This window comes from Saccopteryx bilineata, chromosome 3, assembly GCF_036850765.1.
Source record: "Saccopteryx bilineata isolate mSacBil1 chromosome 3, mSacBil1_pri_phased_curated, whole genome shotgun sequence".
NCBI classification, from domain to species: Eukaryota; Metazoa; Chordata; class Mammalia; order Chiroptera; family Emballonuridae; genus Saccopteryx; species Saccopteryx bilineata.
The window spans coordinates 205,744,104-205,770,319 of record NC_089492.1 but is presented as its reverse complement, the minus strand read 5'-3'; the positions used below and the strand labels follow the sequence as shown (position 1 = coordinate 205,770,319).

General features: G+C 37.8%; 1 protein-coding gene across 1 annotated transcript in view; it reads left to right on the top strand.

Annotated features, from left to right (window-relative positions):
* The window catches only part of HFM1 (helicase for meiosis 1), a 164,166-nt gene extending 138,225 nt beyond the window's left edge, over positions 1–25,941 (top strand). Inside the window, exons 34-38 of the mRNA XM_066266521.1 lie at positions 5,541–5,786; positions 7,327–7,417; positions 18,147–18,258; positions 18,360–18,514; positions 25,872–25,941. Of these exons, the coding sequence (XP_066122618.1) occupies positions 5,541–5,786; positions 7,327–7,417; positions 18,147–18,258; positions 18,360–18,514; positions 25,872–25,941 (674 nt within the window). The remainder of the gene's footprint in view (positions 1–5,540; positions 5,787–7,326; positions 7,418–18,146; positions 18,259–18,359; positions 18,515–25,871) is intronic.
* The last annotated feature ends 275 nt before the right edge of the window (positions 25,942–26,216 follow it).

The window sequence follows — 26,216 nt, the reverse complement described above, 5'->3', positions numbered from 1 at the left end:
ACCCAAAATGCCACAAAAATAAACAAACAAGAGAAAAAAAAAATAAAAACAAAAGCAAAAAAGAGAAATAAAACCAAAAAAAAGCCTTGAGTCCCAAATTAACTAATTTGTTCGTGATTGAGGATTATATGGGAGGAAAGTAAAATGAGAAAAGAAAAAACGAATAGAAAGGAAAAAATAAGAAAAAGAGAAAAACGAAGGAAGAAATAAAATAGGAGGAGAAAAAAACAAAATAAAGCAAGACAAAAAAAAAAACAAAAGTGGAGAGAGTGAGAGTTAAGTGTTTTGGAGTATAACCTTAAAGGAGGGTGAGGATGAAGAAGAAAAATAAAATGCAACACTCATGGGTAGTGTAGTTCAAGAAAGGGGAAGCATAAGATGGGCAGAGAATAGAAGGACCGAGGTGGAGGAAATAAAGGCAAAAAGATAGAAGAAACAAGCAACAACAACAACAACAAAAAAAAAAAATTAGTGGATCAAGTTGTAAAGTCTGTGGGTTTTTCTTGATTTTGAGAGGTTAACTTCTTCCTTTTTCTTTTCTCTCCCTCTTCCTGGTTGGTGACTCTGTACCCCAGGCTCTGCCCCTGTGTCACTCTTAGTTAGGGATTTGCAGTTGATGGGATTCTATGGCAATGTCATATAATTGGCTTTAGTCTTGCTGGAAGTAAAGGCTTGTTGGCGTTTGCAGGGTCCAACGATGAGAGAGTTTGCTTTCCTGGATTCTCTCTCCTAGTCCCCCCTTTATGAATGAGCAGCCTGGTGATCCAGCTATAAGGCTGCAACTGCTTCTGCCTGGGGAGTAAGAGGCTCAAAGAGCTGGGAAATCCCCACTCTATCCCCACTCAGTGCAGGGCTTTGGGAAAGGCTCTGAGAGTCAGGGCCTCCAGTGTAATCAGGCAGGGGTGGGAGTCAATTGTTGTCAAGGTGACTGTTCAGCTCCTGTCATTTAGTTGGACCTCTCAACCCAGGCTTTCCACACTTTGTAGCCTGTTTTTGCAGGGAAGAAGAGGCACTAGTCTCTGCTTACGACTAGTGTAGTGTAGACCTTATTATCTGCCAAGTCCTTCTTGTTAGCGTTTATCCCTGAATATGGAGGCTCTATCAATCAGAAGTTGCCCCCGCCCCTTTAGCGAGAGGCACTAAAAAATATCACGCCTCTTGTCTTGGATCGCTGAACTGAGAGAGATCTTATCAATTAGAACCGAGGGTGCGCAGATTTTATGGGTTAAGCTAATTTCAGTGATTGGGTCGCAGCTGTGTTTCCGAAGGTATTTTAGGCTGCCTGCGCGCACCCCTCCCCCAACGCTTGATTGTTAGCTTGAATGGCTGGGTGAGGTGCCCCGCCCACGGAGAGAATCTCCCAAGCCTCTCCCGCTCGCCCTGCCGCTGGCGGCTGGACCGCACCAGGCGCAGGATAATGGAGCCCCCTGGGTGTGCGGGCCAGTAGGGTGCCCTGGGCGCGTGGAATGCCCAAGGCACGCGCGCGAATGGGGCGCTCAGGGCACCGGTGGCCAGCGACCCCCACTCGCAGTGTGCGGGCCGCTGGGAACGTCAGCAGTGCTCAACCGGACCAGGCGCGCGCGCGGGGGCTCGTAGCGGCCGCTTGCCGTGGCGGTTCGCGGGGGCTCGCGGCAGCTCGCGGTGGCGGTTCGCGGGGGTTCGCGGCAGCTCGCGGGCTCGCGGCGGCTCACGGTCGGCCGCTCACGGCGGCTTGCGGTTCCCAAGTATATGGGCTGACTCACCGCAGGCGCACTCCCTGGCGGCTTGAATGAGCGTCGCTGCGGTAGCTTCCTCCACACCCTCGTCTCTCAGATTCAAGTGATAACAGTCCTTTTGCTTTCAGTTTGTGTGGAACTCCGGAATGCTCCGAGGATAAATTTTTCTGTTTCTAGTTGATAAATTTGTTGTGATTTAGGGGAGAGCTGTCGGACGCGCTTCTCACGGCGCCATTTCCGTGACGTCACTCCGCATTTCTTATTTTCAAACAGTGCTATGGTATCCTTGAAGTATATTCCTAACAGTGGTATAGCTGAGTCAAAAGGCAGTTCGATTTTTAATTTCTTGAGGAATCTCCATACTGTTCTCCACAGTGGCTGCACTAGTCTGCATTCCCACCAGCAGTGCAGGAGGCTTCCCTTTTCTCCACATCCTCACCAGCACTTATTCTATGTTGTTTTGTTGATGAGCGTCATTCTGACTGGTGTGAGGTGATACCTCATTGTGGTTTTAATTTGCATTTCTCTAATGATTAGTGATGTTGTGCATTTTTTCATATGCCTATTGGCCATCTGTATGTCCTCTTTGGAGAAGTGTCTATTCATTTCTTTTGCCCATTTTTGGATTGGATTGTTTGTCTTCCTGGTGTTGAGATTTACATGTTCTTTATAAATTTTGGTTATTAACCCCTTATCAGACACATTGTCAAATATATTCTCCCATTGTGTAGTTTGTCTTTTTATTCTGTTCTTATTGTCTTTAGCTGTGCAGAAGCTTTATAGTTTGATAAAGTCCCATTTGTTTTTCCTGTCTTTTATTTCACTTGCCTGTGGAGACAAATCGGCATATATATTGCTGCGAGAGATGTCAGAGAGCTTACTGCCTATGTTTTCTTCTAAGATGCTTATGGCTTTACGGCTTACATTTAAGTCTTTTATCCATTTTGAGTTTATTTTTGTGAATGGTGTAAGTTGGTGGTCTAGTTTCATTTTTTTGCAGGTAGCTGTCCAATTTTCCCAACACCATTTGTTGAAGAGACTGTCTTTACTCCAGTGTATGCTCTTACCTCCTTTGTCAAATATCAGTTGTCCATAAAAGTGTGGGTTTATTTCTGGTTCTCAGTTCTGTTTCATTGATCTATATGCCTATTCTTATGCCAGTACCAGGCTGTTTTGAGTACAATGGCCTTCTAATATAACTTGATATCCGGAAGTGTGATACCTCCCACTTTATTCTTCCTTTTTCAAGATTGCAAGGGAATTTCTTAATATGCCAAACAAGCTTCAACACAATCTCGCACTTAACTGCCTGTGCAATCTCAATGGGCCCTGTCTTCTCCTACTAATTTGTGGTTTAGAGATCCTAAAACATGCAGTTCTCCAGACATTCTCTTGTCTCTCTTGCCGCTGTGCCTTTCACATGCTGTTCTCCCTTTATGGAATATCTTGACTTTTCTTCTTGTCCTGCTCCACAGTTACACAGTTCTATCAAGCTCTAATTCCAGTGTTACTGTTTTACCATGTTACCATCTGCAAGGTGTTTACTCTGACTTCTGTTGGAGGTTTAGGTCCTGTTCCCTTTATATTCTTGTTGCACTTTATACCTACTCTTATTTTTAGTACACATTATATTGTGGATGTATATCTGTGTGCAAAAGTATCATAATGTGAACTATAGTTGTAGGGACAGTTGAAGGATAAAGTAGGATTTGGGTAAGTGAAAAAGAGGATAGAAGATATTTATTTTTATTTTAAAACTTTTTAAATTGATTTAGAGAGCAAAGTGAAGGAAGAAAGAGAGAGAGAGACAGTGATTTGTTGTTTCACTTATTTATGCATTCGTTGGTTGATTCTTAGATGTGCTCTGACCAGGGATCAAACCCACAACCTTAGAGTGTGGATGATGGTCTAACCAGCAGAGCTTTCTGGCTAGGGTGATAGAGGATATTTAAAGGGAAGGAAGCCTTGCAGTGATTGGAGTAAACTTATACTGGCTTATGAGAGGTTATTATTAAATTTTCGGGAATCTTTCACCTAAAAGTTTAATTATATTAACCTTAAATAAAATATTAAAAATAAAGGGTATAAACATTCAAAAGTAATCATTTCTCATTCTACTACATTCTGTTTGTGTTCTTGAGATTATTTGAACCTATATTTTTATCTATATAGTAGAAATACTGTAGAATGGGGTGCTATTATGCATTTCTTCCCAACTTCGCATTCAGAAATGTCATATTGATAGCTTAAAATAAACCAGAGTGGAAGTCTTTATACCATGGAAATCAGCAAACACTACAGATCAAGGCTTGATTTATTGTTTTGTTTATTGTTTAAGCTAAAGAAAGTGATAAAGAAAATGTTAATAGTACAGGTTAAATTTAGCTGTGTATTTTGTTTGTAGCCATTGCATTGTAAATAGCACAAAAAACTGAGGGAATATTTTTCTAGTATTGTATTTGAAAACTATTAATCTAATTCAGCAAAAAGTTGCTTAAGTCAGTGGATGAATGGGTGAAGTCTCAACATATGTCTTTGTTATTTAACTTTCATTCTATGTGTCAAAGTCAACAAAATATTAACATTCACATGAGAACTACATTTGTCAGTTGCAACCATAGGTTGACTATAGATGTAAAAGTTTTGCAAAATCAATGAAAACATTCAGTGAGTAAACCCTGGCCGGTTGGTTCAGTGGTAGAGCATCAGCCCAGCATGTGGATGTCCTAGGTTCGATTCCTGTTCAGGGCACACAGGAGAGGTGCCCATCTGCATCTCCAACCCCCCCCTTTCTCTCCCTCTCTCTTTGTATGTATCTCTCTTCTCCCCTTCTGCATCCAAGGCTCGGTTGAGTGTTTAGCCCCACGGTGCTGAGGATGGCTTCATGGCCTCTACCTCAGGTGCTAAAAAAAAAAATGGCTCTGGTTGCAATGGAGCTAGGCATCGCCCCTTAGTGTGCTTGCCAGGTGGATTCCAGTCAAAACGCATGTAGTAATCTGTCTCTGCCTCCCCTCATCTCACTAAAAAAACAAAAAACAAACAAAACCTGTTCAGTGAGTATCAGATAAATGGAATTTATAGTAAAGTGTGTTGTATATTTTATTATTTGGAAATCATGTGCTGCATATCCTTTAATAAATACATATAATAAACTTATATATGTATGTATATGCAAACTCTTTTTGTAGAAGCAGTTATTAAACATTTATTAACACTCTGCCATGGAAAACTGCAGAAGGGAAGGCAGTTAGTTCCCATAACAATCTTATCCCATAGATACTGTTATCATTCCATTTTACAGAGGGAAACAACACTAGGCTCAAAGAGCTTAAATTTCTTGTCTAAGATCATACAACTAGTAAATGAGAAAGGTGGAATTTTCATCCAGGTAGTTTGGCTCTAAGCCCAGGCTTCAAACAATGTATAACATTAAGGATTTTTTAGCAGGAGAAAATTTAAGACATATTTTGGACAAATATATTTCATAAAAATACTCAAAATTAACTTGTGGTAAAAAGAGCTGGAGGGAGGAAGACCATATTCCAAGCTAACCTTGGAGTAGGATTACTCTCATATAGGAATTAAGATGGAAAATTTATTCTATCTAAAGAATCATTGAATTAAGTTTAATTCAACTGTCAGTATATGTAATTCAGTAAGTGGAATTGGTTGAACACTGTATTCAACAATATTTGACCCAATGATTTTGAAAACTACTATGTAAGACCTCTGTTTAATAGTTAAAAGATATGTTTAATATATCAATAGATAGTAATGCTTATGGTTTAAAAAGTACCTAAACTCTTTTATACATACACATGACAGATTTTTGTAGATGGAGCAATTCTACAACTTCAGATGAGAAAGCCCCTCAATCAGTGCTGTTAAACAAAAATCTTAATGCACCTGGAAACCAGAATTTGACAGATGTAGATAAAAACAACTCTTTATTTTCAGAAGTTTTGAATATGAACTCTGAATTGGGAAATGAAGTTTGGGATGATTTTGATGATGAAAGCTTAATAGAAGTTACTGGTTTTTCAGCTGATAGCAAGAAGACAGAATCATCAGGTAAAATTGTATAATTTGAATATTTTTCAGTTCAGCTTCTGGGAATAATTTGTCTTTTTTTATGAGCTTTAATTTATTAAGATTATAATTTTTAGCAAAACTAAAAATTTGACCTTTCCACAGATAGTATTTCCTCCTCCAATGACTGAGGTCAAGGTTATTCCATGATGATAGCACATGAGATTTTTCTATTCTATTTCTCCCCTATCTTGTTAAAGACTCTATTCAAATTCAGATTGTTTATTGAACTTTCCCTCATAAAACAGACATTCCAGTTCTCCATTCTGTGATCACACATGGTCTGCTACTGTTTATGAAGGACAAAAATAATTTCCTTTCTAAAAGTATTCACCTGCTAGCAAAGATAAGAAAAGATAACCTTTTCTTTTTAATTTTTATTTATTGATTTTAATGAGAGAGGAAGGGAGAAGAGAGAGAGAGAGAAAGAAGAGGGAGAGAGAGAGAGAGAGAGACAGGAACATTGTTCCTGTATGTGTCCTGACTGGGGATTGAACCCGCAACCTCTGGATTTCTGGATGATGCTCTAACCAACTGAGCTGTCAGGCCAGGACAAAAAGACAACTTTTATTTCTAGTAGAAATATTAACTTTTCAAGCATAATATATAGGAAAGGATTAGTTTGTCCTGTACTGGAGATCATACTTAAATCATATACAACCCCAAAATAATGGGACTTAGTTCTTTGAGTTTCTAGCAAATTTGCCCTGGTTCACTAAAAAAGAGAAGTGAAAATCTTGGGAAGTATATGCCAGGACAGCAAGGTGGAGATATGCTCACCCATGACAGCTGCAAGAAGGAAATCATTCCTTCAGAATTCTAGTTGTCTCTTAATGTATATACATCCCAGTCTTCTTTAAAAAAAAAAAAAAGAAAAGCTTTTTAAAGAAAGCAATTAAAAGTAGAAATATTGCTTCTGGGTTCTAAGAATTACCTAAAGAGCTCATACTCCTTCCAGAAGTAATAGGATTAGGCCACCAGAACAAAATAGGCCAGAAAAATTTCCAACATGGGGTCAATAGGCAGTTTCCTGTATTACTGGACAACGCTGGTCCCTGCATCAAAATTAAAAAGTCATTGTATACTGTAGGTTAAGAGGCAATTTATACTGATCCGTTGAGGTAGTCTAATCCTATAAGGGCATAGCTTTGACACTGGGAAAATCAATCACAGTAAATGTTCCCCCATGTATAGAGCACTTTTAATGAACTTAATTACATCTAGACCATTGAAAATATTGAGTGAACTTTAACTTGATAATTTACATGAATTAAAAATAAATAGTAGCTATTTGGGGACCTTTAATATAGTGATAAATAAGCTAACTTACGTGTTTTGTGGTTTTACTCTTAGCTTTGCTCCCTCATTTTTCTATCCAAATTAAATTTGATTATTGAGAAGAATTATTTATTCTTTGACCCAGTTATATCTGTTGGAGAAAGTGAGCTCTTGTAAAACTTATGAAACACTGCATTCAGCTATTTCCTGGCATTGTATTTTAAAATGTTGTCTGTCTCTATAGGATTTGGAAACACTTTGAGCTCAAGTACCAGGGGAAGTAAGCTATCCCTCCAAGAGTCAAAGGGCAACTTCCAAAGAGAAATGTCAAACAGGCAAGTTTTAGAACTTGAGTTTGGAATAGAACTCTATACAACTCTTTACAACTTGATATTTTCCTGACATGTAATTGAAGATGGGCATCAAGTCTTAAGATGTCAGAGGTCTGAGGTATTAGCCAAACTAAACTCTTCACATTAGAGCTGTATGTTTCAAAGTGCTGTTGTCAGACCACCTGTATCAGAATCACCTAGAGGTAGATATTAAAATGCATATTCCAGGGCCCCACACTAAACTTACTGAATCATAGTCTCTGGGGCTGAAGCCCAGAAATCTTCATTTTTCACAAGAGTTGAATGCTAAGAAGGAGTTCAATAAGGCATTCCGAGTAGAAGGGATAAGTCTTTAAAAGGCATCCCATGATCAAGGGTCAGTAAAGTGTGGTCTGCATGACCAAGCATTAAGTCTGAAATTGCTGAAGGCTGACTGTGAAGAACCTTAAAGGGGTCAGACCACCAGAGGCAGGGTGGTCAATTTGAGAAAGGCAGCCAATGAGAAGGCCTAAACTAATAGATAAAATGGCTACTTAACTCTCATCTTTCTTCTACCTGTCCTGTGGAGTTGACATAAAAACAGTACCAGGTGTTCAGGCCTGCATTGTTCTTAAGAAAAATGGTGGCCGAGTAGACATTTTATCTGTCATAAACTAGGGCAGCGGTGATGGAAATTGAGAGGTAGCGTTGGATTTTGGAAACATTTCATCGATAACACTGATTAGATTTAGCAATTGATAGAATCTAGTAGTTGAGAATGAGGGAAGAATAAATGGCAAGTGGGTAGGCAGAGACGTTATCTGAGAATATAAGATACATAGATATTTGGAAAGGAAAACAATAATTTTAGAAATGTTAAACGACATATTTTTACAGAAATGCAAAATACATTTGGACATTGGACTTGATAAGAAGTCAATGGAGAGAAATTATAGCCATGGTCAAAATTTTTCCAAAAAGAAGTAATAGAACTTTTATTCAGGGTCCAATTTATTTAGAATTATTTATTTTTTGTTTTTATTATATATTTATTTATTATATTATATTATATTTTGTTATTATTTGTTAAAAATACTAATTTGTAGTGCCTTTTGTTATATTTGCTGTTATTTAGTCATTTTACTGATCTTCAACATCAAAGAATTACAGATTTCAGAGAATTCCAGGGCTGAAGGGGCTTACTATATGTTACTTAATTGTTGAATCACTATCCAACATCAACAGAAGTAATTGTGCCATCTCCACCAAGACAACTGCAGTGAACCGGAGGAGCACATTCACTCCCAAATGCTTATTCCATGTTTGGATCTTTCATACCATTCAAAAGCTTTGCAAAATATTAGCCTAAAATTTCTTTTTATCGGTTCTAATTCTGAGTCATACAGAATAAATAGAAGCATCAAAGTGGAACAATGATGCAGATACAGAGAAGCAAGAAGTAGGAAGTTGGAAGAAAACAAAGCACATGAATATTTTTGTGTTGTCACACCTTTAGAAAACTATAAATAATTTGGAGAGAGTTTAAAAGTGACCAAGAAGAGATTAGTGCAGGGGTCCCCAAACTACAGCCCGTGGGCCGCATGCGGCCCCCTGAGGCCATTTATCTGGCCCCCACCGCACCTCCAGAAGGGGCACCTCTTTCATTGGTGGTCAGTGAGAGGAGCACAGGATGTGGATGCAAAGCGTGGTGTCGCTCACGTACAGTACTATTTCCAGTGACAGGATGCACGCGTCACAGCTCCAGAAGCGCATCATATCACTTGTTACAGCTAGCAGTGACAAATATGGAACCGGACATTGACCATTTCATTAGCCAAAAGCAGGCCCATAGTTCCTATTGAAATACTGGTCAGTTTGTTGATTTAAATTTACTTGTTCTTTATTTTAAATATTGTATTTGTTCCCGTTTTGTTTTTTTACTTTAAAATAAAATATGTGCAGTGTGCATAGGGATTTGTTCATAGTTTTTTTTATAGTCCGGCCCTCCAACAGTCTGGGGGACAGTAAACTGACTCCTGTGTAAAAAGTTTGGGGACCCTTGGATTAGTGGGTTTAAAAAGAAGTCCTATCAAGAAGTCCCTGAGAAATTGGTGCTAGAAGTTGTTGCTAGGAAGAAGGCCCCCAGGACCTGAGGGTGTGGATGAAAAGGAGACATGTTTTTTTCTTTTATACCCTTTTTACTTTTTAATTTCTTGCCATTAATCAAAGACAAAAAGACTTTTTTTTTTTAATAAATTTTTATTAATGGTAATGGGATGACATTAATAAATCAGGGTACATATATTCAAAGAAAACCCTCCATCTAGTTCTCTGTGCCCCTCCCCCTCCCCCTAACTCTCTCCCTCCCTCCCTCCCATGTCCTCCCTCTCCCCCCACCCTTGGTAACCACCACACTCTTGTCCATGTCTCTTAGTCTCATTTTTATGTTCCACCAATGTATGGAATCATGTAGTTCTTGTTTTTTTCTGATTTACTTATTTCACTCCTTATAATGTTATCAAGATCCCACCATTTTGCTGTAAATGATCTGATGTCATCATTTCTTATGGCTGAGTAGTATTCCATAGTGTATATGTGCCACATCTTCTTTATCCAGTCTTCTATTGAAGGGCTTTTTGGTTGTTTCCATGTCTTGGCCACTGTGAACAGTGCTGCAATGAACATGGGGCTACATGTGTCTTCACGTATCAATGTTTCTGAGGTTTTGGGGTATATACCCAGTAGAGGGATTGCTGGGTCATAAGGTAGTTCTACTTGCAGTTTTTTGAGGAACCACCATACTTTCCTCCATAATGATTGTACTACTTTACAGTCCCACCAACAGTGAATGAGGGTTCCTTTTTCTCCACAGCCTCTCCAACATTTGCTATTACCCGTCTTGTTGATAATAGCTAATCTAACAGGGGTGAGGTGGTATCTCATTGTAGTTTTGATTTGCATTTCTCTAATAACTAATGAAGCTGAGCATCTTTTCATATATCTGTTGGCCATTTGTATCTCTTCCTGGGAGAAGTGTCTGTTCATGTCCTCTTCCCATTTTTTTATTGGATTGTTTGTTGTTGAGTTTTATGAGTTCTTTGTAAATTTTGGATATTAGGCCCTTATCTGAGCTGTCGTTTGAAAATATCAGTTCCCATATAGTTGGCTGTCTGTTTATTTTGATATCAGTTTCTCTTGCTGAGCAAAAACTTTTAATTCTGATGTAGTCCCATTCATTTATCTTTGCCTTCACTTCTCTTGCCATTGGAGTCAAGTTCATAAAATGTTCTTTAAAACCCAGGTCCATGATTTTAGTACCTATGTCTTCTTCTATGTACTTTATTGTTTCAGGTCTTATATTTAGGTCTTTGATCCATTTTGAATTAATTTTAGTACACGGGGACAGGCTGTAGTCGAGTTTCATTCTTTTGCATGTGGCTTTCCAGTTTTCCCAACACCATTTGTTGAAGAAGCTTTCTTTTCTCCATTGTGTGTTGTTGGCCCCTTTATCAAAGATTATTTGACCATATATATGTGGTTTTATTTCTGGGCTTTCTATTCTGTTCCATTGGTCTGAGTGTCTATTTTTCTGCCAATACCATGCTGTTTTGATTATCGTGGCCCTATAATATAGTTTAAAGTCAGGTATTGTAATGCCCCCAGCTTCATTCTTTTTCCTTAGGATTGTTTTGGCTATTTGGGGTTTTTTATAGTTCCATATAAATCTGATGATTTTTTGTTCCATTTCTTTAAAAAATCTCATAGGGATTTTGATGGGAATTGCATTAAATTTGTATATTGCTTTGGGTAATATGGCCATTTTGATTATATTTATTCTTCCTATCCAAGAACAAGGAATATTTTTCCATCTCATTGTATCTTTTTCGATTTCCCTTAACAATGCTTTGTAATTTTCATTATATAGGTCCTTTACGTTCTTTGTTATGTTTATTCCTAGGTATTTTATTTTTTTTGTTGCAATCGTGAAGGGGATTATTTTTTTGAGTTCGTTTTCTAATATTTCATTGTTGGCATATAGAAAGGCTATGGACTTTTGTATGTTAATTTTGTATCCTGCGACCTTACTGTATTGGTTTATTGTTTCTAATAATCTTTTTGTGGAGTCCTTCGGGTTTTCGATGTATAGGATCATATCATCAGCAAAAAGTGATAGCTTTACTTCTTCTTTTCCGATATGGATGCCTTTTATTTCTTTGTCTTGTCTGATTGCTCTGGCCAGAACTTCTAGCACCACGTTGAATAAGAGTGGAGAGAGTGGACAACCCTGTCTTGTTCCTGATTTAAGGTAGAAAGTCCTCAGTTTTATGCCGTTTAAGAGGATGTTGGCTGATGGTTTATCATATATGGCCTTTATCATGTTGAGATATTTTCCTTCTATACCCATTTTGTTGAGAGTCTTAAACATAAAATTGTGTTGTATTTTATCAAAAGCCTTTTCTGCATCTATTGATAAGATCATGTGGTTTTTGTTCTTTGTTTTGTTGATATGGTGTATTCCGTTAACCGTTTTGCGTATGTTGAACCATCCTTGAGATTCTGGGATGAATCCCACTTGATCATGATGTATTATTTTTTTAATATGTTGTTGTATTCGGTTTGCCAGTATTTTGTTTAGTATTTTAGCATCTGTATTCATTAGAGATATTGGTCTGTAGTTTTCTTTCTTTGTGCCATCCTTGCCAGGTTTTGGTATGAGGGTTATGTTGGCCTCATAAAATGTGTTTGGAAGTATTGCTTCTTCTTCAATTTTTTGGAAGACTTTGAGTAGAATAGGAACCAAGTCTTCTTTGAATGTTTGATAGAATTCACTAGTATAACTGTCTGGGCCTGGACTTTTATTTTTGGGGAGATTTTTAATAGTTTTTTCTATTTCCTCCCTGCTGATTGGTCTGTTTAGGCTTTCTGCTTCTTCATGACTCAGTCTAGGAAGGTTGTATTGTTCTAGGAATTTATCCATTTCTTCTAGATTGTTGTATTTGGTGGCATATAATTTTTCATAGTATTCTACAATAATTCTTTGTATATCTATGATGTCTGTGGTGATTTCTCCTCTTTCATTTTGGATTTTATTTATTTGAGTCCTGTGTCTTTTTTCCTTGGTGAGTCTTGCCAAGGGTTTGTCAATTTTGTTGATCTTTTCAAAGAACCAGCTCCTTGTTTTATTGATTTTTTCTATAGTTTTTCTGTTCTCTATTTCATTTATTTCTGCTCTGATTTTTATTATCTCCTTTCTTCGGCTGGTTTTGGGTTGTCTTTGTTCTTCTTTTTCTAGTTCCTTAAGGTATGAAGTTAAGTGGTTTACTTCGGCTCTCTCTTGTTTGTTCATATAGGCCTGAAGTGATATGAACTTTCCTCTTATTACTGCTTTTGCTGCATCCCAGAGATTCTGATATGTCGTATTTTCATTTTCATTTGTCTGTATATATCTTTTGATTTCTGCGCTTATTTCTTCTTTGACCCATTCATTTTTTAGAAGTATGTTGTTTAGTTTCCACATTTTTGTGGGTTTTTCCCCCTCTTTTTTGCAGTTGAATTCTAGTTTCAAGGCTTTATGATCAGAAAATATGCTTGGTACAATTTCAATTTTTCTAAATTTGCTGATATTGTCTTTGTGGCCCAACATATGGTCAATTCTTGAGAATGTTCCATGTACACTAGAGAAAAATGTATACTCTGTCGCTTTGGGATGAAGTGTCCTATAGATGTCTATCATATCCAGGTGTTCTAGTGTTTCGTTTAAGGCCACTATATCTTTATTGATTCTCTGTTTGGATGACCGATCTAGAGCCGTCAGCGGTGTATTGAGGTCTCCAAGTATGATTGTATTTTTGTTAGTTTTTGTTTTAAGGTCAATAAGTAGCTGTCATATATATTTTGGTGCTCCTTGGTTTGGTGCATATATATTAAGGATTGTTATGTCTTCTTGATTCAACTTCCCCTTAATCATTATGAAATGACCATTTTTGTCTCTGAGTACTTTTTCTGTCTTGTAGTCAGCATTATTAGATATGAGTATTGCTACGCCTGCTTTTTTTTGGGTGTTGTTTGCTTGGAGTATTGTTTTCCAGCCTTTCACTTTGAATTTGTTTTTATCCTTGTTGCTTAGATGTGTTTCTTGTAGGCAGCATATAGTTGGATTTTCTTTTTTAATCCATTCTGCTACTCTGTGTCTTTTTATTGGTAAGTTTAATCCATTTACATTTAGTGTAATTATTGACACTTGTGGGTTCCCTACTGCCATTTTATAAATTGCTTTCTGTTAGTTTTGTATCTAGTTTGATTCTTCTTTTTTGTTTTTCTATCATTTGTTTTTGTTTGTTTGTGTTCCATACTTCTTTCCTCTGTTGCTACCTTTTTTAAGTCAAGTGTTTTTGTGGTGGTTTTTTTAAGGGTGGTTACCATTAAGTAATGAAAAGGGTACCTACCATATTCATTGTAGTACCCTATCTTATAAGTATTTCTGCACTTCATCATCCTTTGCTACTGTTAATCTCCATCCTCTCCCCCCTTTTTTTCCTTTGTTGTCACAGTTTAAGTTTGGTTTTATTGTGTTCTTGGTGGAGCTGTTACTTGTGGTGTTGTTTTCTTTTGTTCTTTGAATCTGGTTGGAAAACCCCCTTTAGTATTTCCTGGAGTGGGGGCTTTCTGTTGATAAATTCTCTCATCTTTTCTGTATTTGTGAATGTTTTTATATCTCCTTCATACTTGAAGGATAGCTTTGATGGGTATAGTATTCTTGGCTGAAAGTTCCTCTCTTTCAGGGCTTTAAATATTGGGGTCCACTCTCTTCTAGCTTGTAGAGTTTCTGCTGAGAAATCTGATGATAATCTAATAGGCCTTCCTTTATATGTTGTACTCTTCTTTTCCCTGGCTGCCTTGAGAATTTTTTCTTTGTCATTGGTTTGTGTCATCTTTATTATGATGTGCCTTGGAGTGGGTTTGTTGGGGTTAAGAAAACTTGGTGTTCTGTTTGCTTCTTGAATTTGAGGCTTTAGTTCCTTCCACAGGCTTGGGAAGTTCTCGTCTATTATTTGTTTGAGTATATTCTCCATTCCATTTTCTTTCTCTTCTCCCTCTGATATACCTATTATTCTTATGTTATTCTTTCTGATGGAGTCAGACAATTCCTGTAGGGCTTTCTCATTTTTTATTATTTTTGAGTCTCTTTCTTCTTCTCTCTGTTGTGCCTCAAGTTGTTTGTCTTCTATTTCACTAATCCTATCTTCAATCTGGGCTGTTCTGTTAGCTAAGCTTGTTACCTCGTTTTTCAGCTCGTGAATTGAGTTTTTCATTTCTGTTTGATTTGTTTTTATAGTTTCAATTTCCTTGGTAATATATTCTTTGTGTTCATTGAGTTGTTTTCTGATCTCCCTATATTGCCTTTCTGTGTTTTCTTGTATATCTCTGAGTATTTTTAAGATTTCTAGTTTAAATTCTCTGTCATTTAGCTCCAAGGCTTCCAATATGTTAAGTCTTTTCTCCATAGATTTTTCCACATCTATTTGTGTTACCTCTCTTTCTTTTGTATCCATAATATTTGATTTCCTCTTTCTTATCGGCATCTGAGGGTGGTCTTATTGATAGCACTAATTAGAATTAATAAAGAGTAAAAAGTAAAAAAAAAAAAAGGTAAAACACCCCACAAAAAAAAACAGTAATAATTTATTATTTCCCCCTTTTTCTCTCTCTTCTCTTTCCCTCCTCTCCCCTCCTCAGGGAAATATCGTGCCTATAATGGAGGGCCTGATTTGGGGTGAAGAGTTCAACGGGCAAAAAAAAGGGAGTAGGGACCTACTAAATGCAAAAAAAAAAAAAAAAAAAAAGGAAGAAAATCTTAGACAAGCATAAGAGGATTTGCTTGTATGTGATGGTCAACTAAGAGATATAATGAGAGGGATAAGAGGGAACCAGAAAAAAGGACCAAAAAAGAATAATAAAGAAGAAAAAATAAAAATAATAAGTAAAAATCTGTTGTATTAAGTGGAGCGAAGACTAAATACAATGGAGACCTTGGGTTGGGAGGACCCAAAATGCCACAAAAATAAACAAACAAGAAAAAAAAATAAAAACAAAAGCAAAAAAGAGAAATAAAGCCAAAAAAAAGCCTTGAGTCCCAAATTAACTAATTTGTTCGTGATTGAGGATTATATGGGAGGAAAGTAAAATGAGAAAAGAAAAAACAAATAGAAAGGAAAAAATAAGAAAAAGAGAAAAACGAAGGAAGAAATAAAATAGGAAGAGAAAAAAACAAAATAAAGCAAGACAAAAAAAAAAAAGAGGAGAGAGTGAGAGTTAAGTGTTTTGGAGTATAACCTTAAAGGAGGGTGAGGATGAAGAAGAAAAATAAAATGCAACACTCATGGGTAGTGTAGTTCAAGAAAGGGGAAGCATAAGATGGGCAGAGAATAGAAGGACCGAGGTGGAGGAAATAAAGGCAAAAAGATAGAAGAAACAAACAACAACAACAACAACAACAAAAAATAGTGGATCAAGTTGTAAAGTCTGTGGGTTTTTCTTGATTTTGAGAGGTTAACTTCTTCCTTTTTCTTTTCTCTCCCTCTTCCTGGTTGGTGACTCTGTACCCCAGGCTCTGCCCCTGTGTCACTCTTAGGTAGGGATTTGCAGTTGATGGGATTCTATGGCAATGTCATATAATTGGCTTTAGTCTTGCTGGAAGTAAAGGCTTGTTGGCGTTTGCAGGGTCCAACGATGAGAGAGTTTGCTTTCCTGGATTCTCTCTCCTAGTCCCCCCTTTATGAATTAGCAGCCTGGTGATCCAGCTATAAGGCTGCAACTGCTTCTGCCTGGGGAGTAAGAGGCTCAAAGAGCTGGGAAATCCCCACTCTATCCCCACTCAGTGCAAGGCTTTGGGAAAGGCTCTGAGAGTCAGGGCCTCCAGTGTAATCAGGCGGGGGTGGGAGTCAATTGTTGTCAAGGTGACTGTTCAGCGCCTATCATTTAGTTGGACCTCTCAACCCAGGCTTTCCACACTTTGTAGCCTGTTTTTGCAGGGAAGAAGAGGCACTAGTCTCTGCTTACGACTAGTGTAGTATAGACCTTATTATCTGCCAAGTCCTTCTTGTTAGCGTTTATCCCTAAATATGGAGGCTCTATCAATCAGAAGTTGCCCCCACCCCTTTAGCGAGAGGCACTAAAAAATATCACGCCTCTTGTCTTGGAACGCTGAATTGAGAGAGATCTTATCAATTAGAACCGAGGGTGCGCAGATTTCATGGGTTAAGCTAATTTCAGTGATTGTGTCGCAGCTGTGCTTCCGAAGGTATTTTAGGCTGCCTGCGCGCGCCCCTCCCCCAACGCTTGATTGTTAGCTTGAATGGCTGGGTGAGGTGCCCCGCCCACGGAGAGAATCTCCCAAGCCTCTCCCGCTCGCCCTGCCGCTGGCGGCTGGACCGCACCAGGCGCAGGATAATGGAGCCCCCTGGGTGTGCGGGCCAGCAGGGCGCTCTGGGCACGTGGAATGCCCAAGGCACGCGCGTGAATGGGGCGCTCCAGGCACCGGTGGCCGGCGACCCCCACTCGCAGTGTGCGGGCCACTGGGAACATCAGCGGTGGTGCTCAACCGGACCGGGCGCGCGCGAGGCTGCTCGCGGTGGCTCGTGGCGGCGGCTCGCGGCGGCTCGCTTTGGCGGCTCGCGGTGGCGGCTCGCGTCGGCCGCTCGCGGCTGCTCGCGGTTCCCAAGTATATGGGCTGACTCACCACAGGCGCACTTCCTTGCGGTTTGAAAGAACGTCCCTGTGGTAGATTCCTCCACACCCTCGTCTCTCAGATTCAAGTGATAACAGTCCTTTCACTATCAGTTTGTGTGGAACTCCGGAATGCTCCGAGGATAAATTTTTCTGTTTCTAGTTGATAAATTTGTTGTGATTTAGGGGAGAGCTGTCGGACGCGCTGCTCACGGCGCCATTTCCGTGACGTCACTCTCTCAATCAGACAAAAAGACTTAATCCTATCAAAGTATATTATTTCCCCCATTCTCCACTGCTTTTGCTCCTTGCATGGCTGTCACATTTTAGCTTATGTCAGTTTAAACTGTCACCTTCTCAGAGAGGCATTGATGACTGTCATTTTAAAGTGGGTTTATACCTCCACACTCTTATTTCATATAATATTTAATTTTTTTCATATAACTTTATGATCTATAATTATGAACATTTATTGTTTACTTGTTATCTGCTCCTCTGTTAGACTGTAACTTCCTGAAGATTTGTTTACCACTTTATACCCAGATCCTAGTACAATATCTGACATATAGAAGTGAATAATAAATATTTTATAATGAATGAGTTTAATAAAGAAGATTAAAGGTGACTTCTAGTATAAAGTTACACATAGGAAGATAACTAGAAATGTCTGTCTACACTGAGACTAGAATAGGGAAAGATTAAAAGTGAGATTTAGAAAAGATTTACACACTGCTAGATGAAAGACAATTAAGCATAAGACCCAATTTTAAAGAAAAATGGTGAATGATTATTTCTGCAGGCCCTTAAGTTAGTATTCTTATCTAATCTGGAATATGTAAGTTGTTGTTTTATCCAAAGTAAAGGAGATACACCAAGTTCTCCATGAATCTAAGAAACAGAGCATCAATTTTTATGTTGACAGATATGATAAACTTAAATCATATTCCCCAAAGAATCACTGTTGATATAAATTAGAATGGTTTATTTTATTTGCCATATTTTACAAATAATTAATTTTGATTTTTAGCTCTGTTTCATTACATGAGGAGCCAGATATTTATTTATCAAATTCTGCTGTGTCCAAGTCTGGTACATACTCCATGACAGAATTACCTCAACAAGAGGAAAACACAACTATTGTAAGAAGCGCATTTTTTATTTTTGTTTCTCTTTTAAATTCTGCTTAAATAGTTAAGTTTTTAATGATGGCTGTTTTTTGTTTTTTTACTTCAAAATATAGGTCCATTTACAAAAAGGAAAACAACAAAGTCTGTCACCAGAAATTGAAAGACTATGCTTTCCTCACTCTGAAAAAAGATTAGATTCTTCAAATTTTTTCAAGAATGTGGATTTCTTTATTAGAAACAGTGAGTGTAAAAATGAAGTTGATTTCAGGTAAGAACTCTAAAGGTGTTTCAAGAAATACCACTAAAACATTTTACAGAGAAATTTAGCATTATTTTCCTTTGGTTATTTTAAAGTCAGAACCTAAACATTTTATTTTATTTACTTAAAGCTATTGAAATTGTATTTTATTTTTTTTAATTATTTTTTTATTAAGTGAGAGGCAGGGAGGCAGAGAGACAGACTCCCACATGTGCCCTGACCTGGATCCACCCGGCAAACCCCCTACTGGGTGATGCTCTGCCCAGCTGGAGCTGCTGCTCCGTTGCTCAGCAACTGAGCTATTTTAGCACCTGAGGCGAGGCCATGGTGCCATCCTCAGCACCTGGGGTCAACTTGCTTGAACCATTCAAGCCATGGCTGCAAGAGGGGGAGGGGAAGAGAGAGAGCAAGAGAAGGGGAAGGGGAGGGGTTGAGAAGCAGATGGTTGCTTCTCCTATGTGCTCTGACTGGGAATTGAACCTGGGACTTCCACACATCAGGCTGATGTTCTACTGCTGAGCCAACCAGCCAGGGCTGGCATTGAAATTTTAGAATCCTGGTGAACTAACCTCATTAATATAATTTGCAATATTAAATATCTCAGTGTTTGAGAATATATATGTTTGATACTATTAACTTTATAGTGTAATGATAAACTCTTTTACTGATTTGAATGCAATATGTTGATAATATAAAGTGTGAAGTCATTTTTAAGAAATTTAAAGAAAGAGAATAGTTCTGGTCAAGATATAGTACTCACATCTTCCCACAACCACATCAAAGTTACAACTAAACTACAGAACAGCCATCATTCAGAACTGCCTAAAATCTAGCTAAACAGAATTCCTACAACTAAGGATATACAGAGGAAGCTACATCAAGACTAGCAGGAGGGACAAAGATACAGAAAGGGTTGGTCCTATAACCCATGTATTGTGAATAAAAATCAGGAACATTATCTCTACTGTGGAGGTCCTCCCTGAGGAGCGAAGTGTTCCAGCCCCACACCAGCGTTCCAGTGCTGGGAAGATAAGTCCCCATAACTTCTAGCTGTATAAACCAGCAGAGATTGTGGCTGAGTAAGACAGAGGGCTACTGGAGTCCCAAGCATTTCCTTTTATAGGGCCCACGAACAGACTTACTCAGACTCACTCCCTCTCAGTTCCAGTGCTATAACAGCAGCCCTAAAGGCAACAGGGAACCCTGGCAGGGTAGGTTGGTTGGTTAGAGCATTTTCCCAATAGGCAAAGGTGCAGATTTGATCCCCAGTCAGGGCACATACAGGAACAAATTTATGTTTCTGACTTCTCTAAAGTCAATAAATAAATTTTTAAAAATAAAAATAAAAGCACCAGGGAAATGAGAGGAACTGAGTTGCCTGGTATCAGCATAAGGACTGGAAGAACAGCTTCCTCCAGACAGAAATGCTGGCAGAGGCCATCTGTTCCTTTCTGAGCCCTTCTCCCACAGAGCTGGTGGGAGGGTGCCATATGTGAGTCTCCATCAGCCTGGCTTACATGTTTCACCCTGTCCTGGGGATTCCATGAGGCATCACCCCACCCTACTTACAGGGCCATCCAAGCCATTTCCAGTGGTTTTTTTCATTTAAATGGCCTGTCTTGGCTCATGTTTCAGACTTTCCTAAAAATCAAACAAGCAGCATCTGGCCTCACTATGCCCTGTACCTCTCATTAAGTGGCCCCTGGCCCAGCACTAGGAGCAGTCAGCCTTGGTTTGCAGCTTGGCCTCTCCTCTGCACCCAGCACAAGTAGCAGCCATCTGAAGATTTATTTGTAGCTCATGCCAGGTATACCAGGCTGAACACAGGTGGTGGCTGACTTTTACCTGCACTTTCCAGGAGTCCTCAGAGCTAGCATAACCAGTACACAGCTTCAGATCACATCAAAGTACCACCTTAAGCATGTCTGCAAGTAGCATACTCAAGGGGTGGACTCGGCACCAGGCTTTGCTGAAGTAAGTCCTGCATTGTGAGGTGGGCCCCTGAAGAGCTGATTCTCTATGGTGGTTGTAGAAGTTCTTGTAGCCAGTCAATCAACCTGGAGGCCAATCCCTGCCATTGGTGTGCCAGCAACAATCAAGGCTCAAATACAACATGAGGTTGTACACAGCTCCATGGGGGGTACACCTGGAATGCCCAGGTTAGGTGATCAGGGAGGCTGTGCCACTGCACCCTATAGAACACCTATAAACAAGGCTACTGTACCAACCCCAGAAGATGTATCTGCTCTACCTAAAACATAGAAACAAACAGCGAGGGGCAGTCAAAATGAGGAAACAAAAAAACATGTCCCAAATGAAAGAACAGAACAAAAATCCAGAAAAAGAACTAAATAAAATGGAGACAAGCAATCTACTAGATCCCAGAGTTCAATACACTGGTTATAAGAATTCTCTAGAAAAAGAAGAACAAAGACAACCCAAAACCAGCCGAAGAAAGGAAATAATAAAAATCAGAGCAGAAATAAATGAAATAGAGAACAGAAAAACTATAAAAAAATTTTAAAAACAAGGACCTGGTTCTTTGAAAAGATCAACAAAATTGACAAACCCTTAGCAAGACGCACCAAGGAAAAAAGAGAAAGGACTCATATAAACAAAATCCAAAATGAAAGAGGAGAAATCACCACAGATATCATAGATATACAAAGAATTATTGTAGAATATGAAAAACTATATGCCACCAAATTCAACAATCTAGAAGAAATGGATAAATTCCTAGAACAATACAACCTTCCTAGACTGAGTCATGAAGAAGCAAAAAGCCTAAACAGACCAATTAGGAGGGAGGAAATAGAAAAAACTATTTAAAAACCTCCCCAAAAATAAAAGTCCAGGCCCAGACAGTTATACTAGCGAATTCTATCAAACATTCAAACAAGACTTGGTTCCTATTCTATTCAAAGTCTTCCAAAGAATTGAAGAAGCAATACTTCCAAACACATTTTATGAGGCCAACATAACCCTCATACCAAAACCAGGCAAGGACGGCACAAAAAAAGAAAACTACAGACCAATAACTCTGATGAATAAAGATGCTAAAATACTAAACAAAATACTAGCAAATTGAATACAACAACATATTAAAAAAATAATACATCATGATCAAGTGGGATTCATCCCAGAACCTCAAGGATGGTTCAACATATGTAAAACAGTTAACGTAATATACCATATCAACAAAACAAAGAACAAAAATCACATGATCTTATCAATAGATGCAGAAAAGGCATTCGATGAAATACAACACAATTTTATGTTTGAGACACTCAACAAAATGGGTATAGAAGGAAAGTATCTCAACATGATAAAGGCCATATATGATAAACCATCAGCCAACATCATATTAAATGGCATAAAACTGAGGACTTTCCCCCTTATATCAGGAACAAGACAGGGTTGTCCAACTCTCTCCACTCTTATTTAACGTGGTGCTAGAAGTTCTAGCCAGAGCAATCAGACAAGAGAAAGAAATAAAAGGCATCCATATCGGAAAAAAAGAAGTAAAGGTATCACTTTTTGCAGATGATATGATCCTATACATCGAAAACCCCAAAGACTCCACAAAAAGATTACTAGAAACAATAAACCAATACAGTAAGGTTGCAGGATACAAAATTAATATACAAAAGTCCATAGCCTTTCTATATGCCAACAATGAAATATTAGAAAACGAACTCAAAAAAATAATCCCCTTCACGATTGCAACAAAAAAAAATAAAATACCTAGGAATAAACATAACAAAGAATATAAAGGACCTCTATAACGAAAACTACAAAGTATTGTTAAGGGAAATCGAAAAAGATACAATGAGATGGAAGAATATTCCTTGTTCTTGGATAGGAAGAATAAATATAATCAAAATGGCCATGTTACCCAAAGCAATTTATAAATTTAAGGTAATTCCCATCAAAATTCCGATGACCTTTTTTAAAGAAATGGAACAAAAAATCATCAGATTTATATGGAACTATAAAAAATCCCGAATAGCCAAAGCAATCCTAAGGAAAAAGAATGAAGCTGGGGGCATTACAATACCTGACTTCAAACTATATTATAGGGTATAGGGCCACAACAATCAAAACAGCATGATATTGGCAGAAAAATAGACACTCAGACCAATGGAACAGAATAGAAAGTCCAGAAATAAAACTACATATATATGGTCAAATAATTTTCGATAAAGGGGCCAACAACACACAATGGAGAAAAGAAAGCCTCTTCAACAAATGGTGCTGGGAAAACTGGAAGGCCACATGCAAAAGAATGAAACTCGACTACAGTTTGTCCCCTTGTACTAAAATTAATTCAAAATTGATCAAAGACCTAAATATAAGACCTGAAACAATAAAGTACATAGAAGAAGACATAGGTTACTAAACTCATGGACTTGGGTTTTAAAGAGCATTTTATGAATTTGACTCCAAAGGCAAGAGAAGTGAAGGCAAAGATAAATGAATGGGACTACATCAGAATTAAAAGTTTTTGCTCAGCAAGAGAAACTGACAACAAAATAAACAGACAGCCAACTAAATGGGAAATGATATTTTCAAACAACAGCTCAGATAAGGGCCTAATATCCAACATATACAAAGAACTCATAAAACTCAACAACAAACAAACAATCCAATAAAAAAATGGGAAGAGGATATAAACAGACACTTCTCCCAGGGAGAAATGCAAATGGCCAACAGATATATGAAAAGATGCTCATCTTCATTAGTTATTAGAGAAATGCAAATCAAAACTGCAATGAGATACCACCTCACACCTGTTAGATTAGCTATTATCAATGAGACAGGTAATAGCAAATGTTGGAGAGGCTGTGGAGAAAAAGGAAATTTTTCCCACTGTTGGTGGGAATGTAAAGTAGTACAACCATTTTGGAAGAAAGTATGGTGGTTCCTCAAAAAACCAAAAATAGAACTACCTTATGACCCAGCAATCCCTCTTCTGGGTATATAACCCAAAAACTCAGAAACATTGATACGTAAAGACACATGTAGCCCCATGTTCATTGCAGCATTGTTCACAGTGGCCAAGACATGGAAACCAACCAAAAAGCCCATCAATAGAAGACTGGATAAATAAGATGTGGCACATATACACTATGGAATACTACTCAGCCATAAGAAATGATGACATCGATCATTTACAACAAAATGGTGGCATCTTGATAACATTATACAAAGTTAAATAAGTAAATCAGAAAAAAAACAAGAACTGCATGATTCCATACATTGTTGGGACATAAAAACGAGACTAAGAGACATGGACATGAGTGTGGTGGTTTCAGGGGGAGGGAAGGGAGAGAGGGGGAAGGGGAGGGGGAGGGGGAGGGGCACATAGAAAACTAGATAGAAGGTGACGGAGGACAATCTGACTTTGGGTGATAGGTATGCAACATAATTGAATGACAAGATAACCTGGACATGTTTCTTTGAATATATGTACCCTGATTTATCTATGTCACCCCATTAAAATTAATAAAAATTTATTTATAAAAAAAAGAATTCTCAATGAACTTAAGGGAAGAGTATATGAATTTAGTAGAAACTTCAACAAAGTTATAGGAAACATAAAAATGGAAATAGAAAACATAAAAAAGAACCAGTCAGAAAAGAAGACTACATTAACTGAAGTGAAAAATATAGGGAATCAGCAGTCGAGTTGATGACACAGAAGATCAGATCAGAGATTTGGAAGGAAGATGAAGAACAGAAAACACCCAATCAGAATAACAAAGGAAAAAGAATCCAAAAAAAAAAGGATAGTGTAAGGAGCCTCTGGGACAACTTCAAGCATACCAACATTTGCATCATGGGGGTACCAGAAGGAGAAGTGAGAGAGCAAGGAATTGAAAAATCTATGTGAAAAAATAATGACAGAAAATTTCCCTAACTTGATGAAGGTAATAGGCATACAAGGCTAGGAAACACAAAAAGTCCCAGACAAGATGACCCAAAAGAGGCTGACATTAAAACATATCATAATTAAAATGCCAAAGGTTCAAGACAGTGAAAGACTCTTAAAAGCTGCAAGAAGGCACTGTTCACAGTGGCCAAGACATGGAAACAGCCAAAAAGCCCTTCAATAGAAGACTGGATTAAGAAGATGTGGCACATATACACTATGGAATACTACTCAGCCATAAGAAATGATGACATCAGATCATTTACAGCAAAATGGTGGGATCTTGATAATATTATAAGGAGTGAAATAAGTAAATCAGAAAAAAACAAGAATTACATGATTCCATACATTGATGGAACATAAAAATGAGACTAAGAGACATGGACAAGAGTGTGGTGGTTACCATGGGTGGGGGGGGGAGGGAGGACATGGGAGGGAGGGAGGGAGAGAGTTAGGGGGAGGGGGAGGGGCACAGAGAACTAGATAGAGGGTGACGGAGGACAACCTGACTTTGGGCGAGGGGTTTGCAACATAATTTGATGACAAAATAACCTAGACATGTTTTCTTTGAATATATGTACTCTGATTTATTAATGTCATCCCATTACCATTAATAAAAAAAAAAAAAAAAAAAAAAAAAAAAAAGCTGCAAGAAGAAAGCATTTACCTACAAGGGAGCTCCAATAAGACTGTCAGGTGATTTCTTAAAATGAATTTTGCAGACCAGAAAAGATTGGCCAGAAGTATTCAAAGTGATGAAAAGCAAGCATCAATAACCAAGATTACTCTACCCAACAAAGCTGTCATTTAGAATTGAAGGACATAAAAGAGTTTCCCAGACAAGAAAAAGCTAAGAGTTTATCACCAGCCATCCAGTATTACATGATATGTTAAAGGGTCTTATTTAAGAAGAAGAAGGAAAAAAAGACTAAAAATATGAATAATAAAATGGCAATAAATACATAATAACAATTGATTCTAAAAAACAAAATCAACAAGGAGAACAGAAACAAACAGATAAGAGAATGTTTTGACGATTGCCAGATGGGAGAGAGGTTTAGGGGGAAGGTGAAAAGGTGAAGGGATTAAGAAGTATACATTACATTGGTAGTTACAGAATAGTCATGGGGATGTAAAATACAGCATAGGGAACATATTCAATAATATTGTAATGACTAAAAAATAATAAGAAATAAAAGAATGAATGAATGAAAAAAATCCAAATGAGGTCACCTTATATTTCAAAAGTTGATGAAGTCTAATTTTCCCCTACAGACTTTCCACAGGGTTATACATATTGAAATTCATTTGATGTATTAACCTCCCAGCAATCTTCAAGTTTATCCACTTTTTATTTATCACATTCTTTATTGTATATTTTTAAAATATATTGTGTTACAATAATAGTTACTTTTACATTTCTTTTTCCCCCAGTAGGTATCATCATGATGATGAAGCTGATGAAATGAAGTCTTTTCTGGGAATATTTGATGGTATTTTCTAAAAACAAAACCAAAATGTTTCTTATATTAATAAAACAAAGTATAAAGACAGCTAATTACAAAGCATGCTTTTTATTTTTAATAGTAGATAATATTTGTTCAGGATCATTTCTCTTGTGTTTGATCAGTTTTGTTGATGTTTTCACAACAAAATATCTGGACTAATTTATTTTCCCATCATATTCTAACTTTGTGAAAAGTACTTTTACAATGGCTTTGTTTCAGTAAGCTGATGATTAAATTGTACTTTGAAGGGATTATTTGGTTATTAATTGGA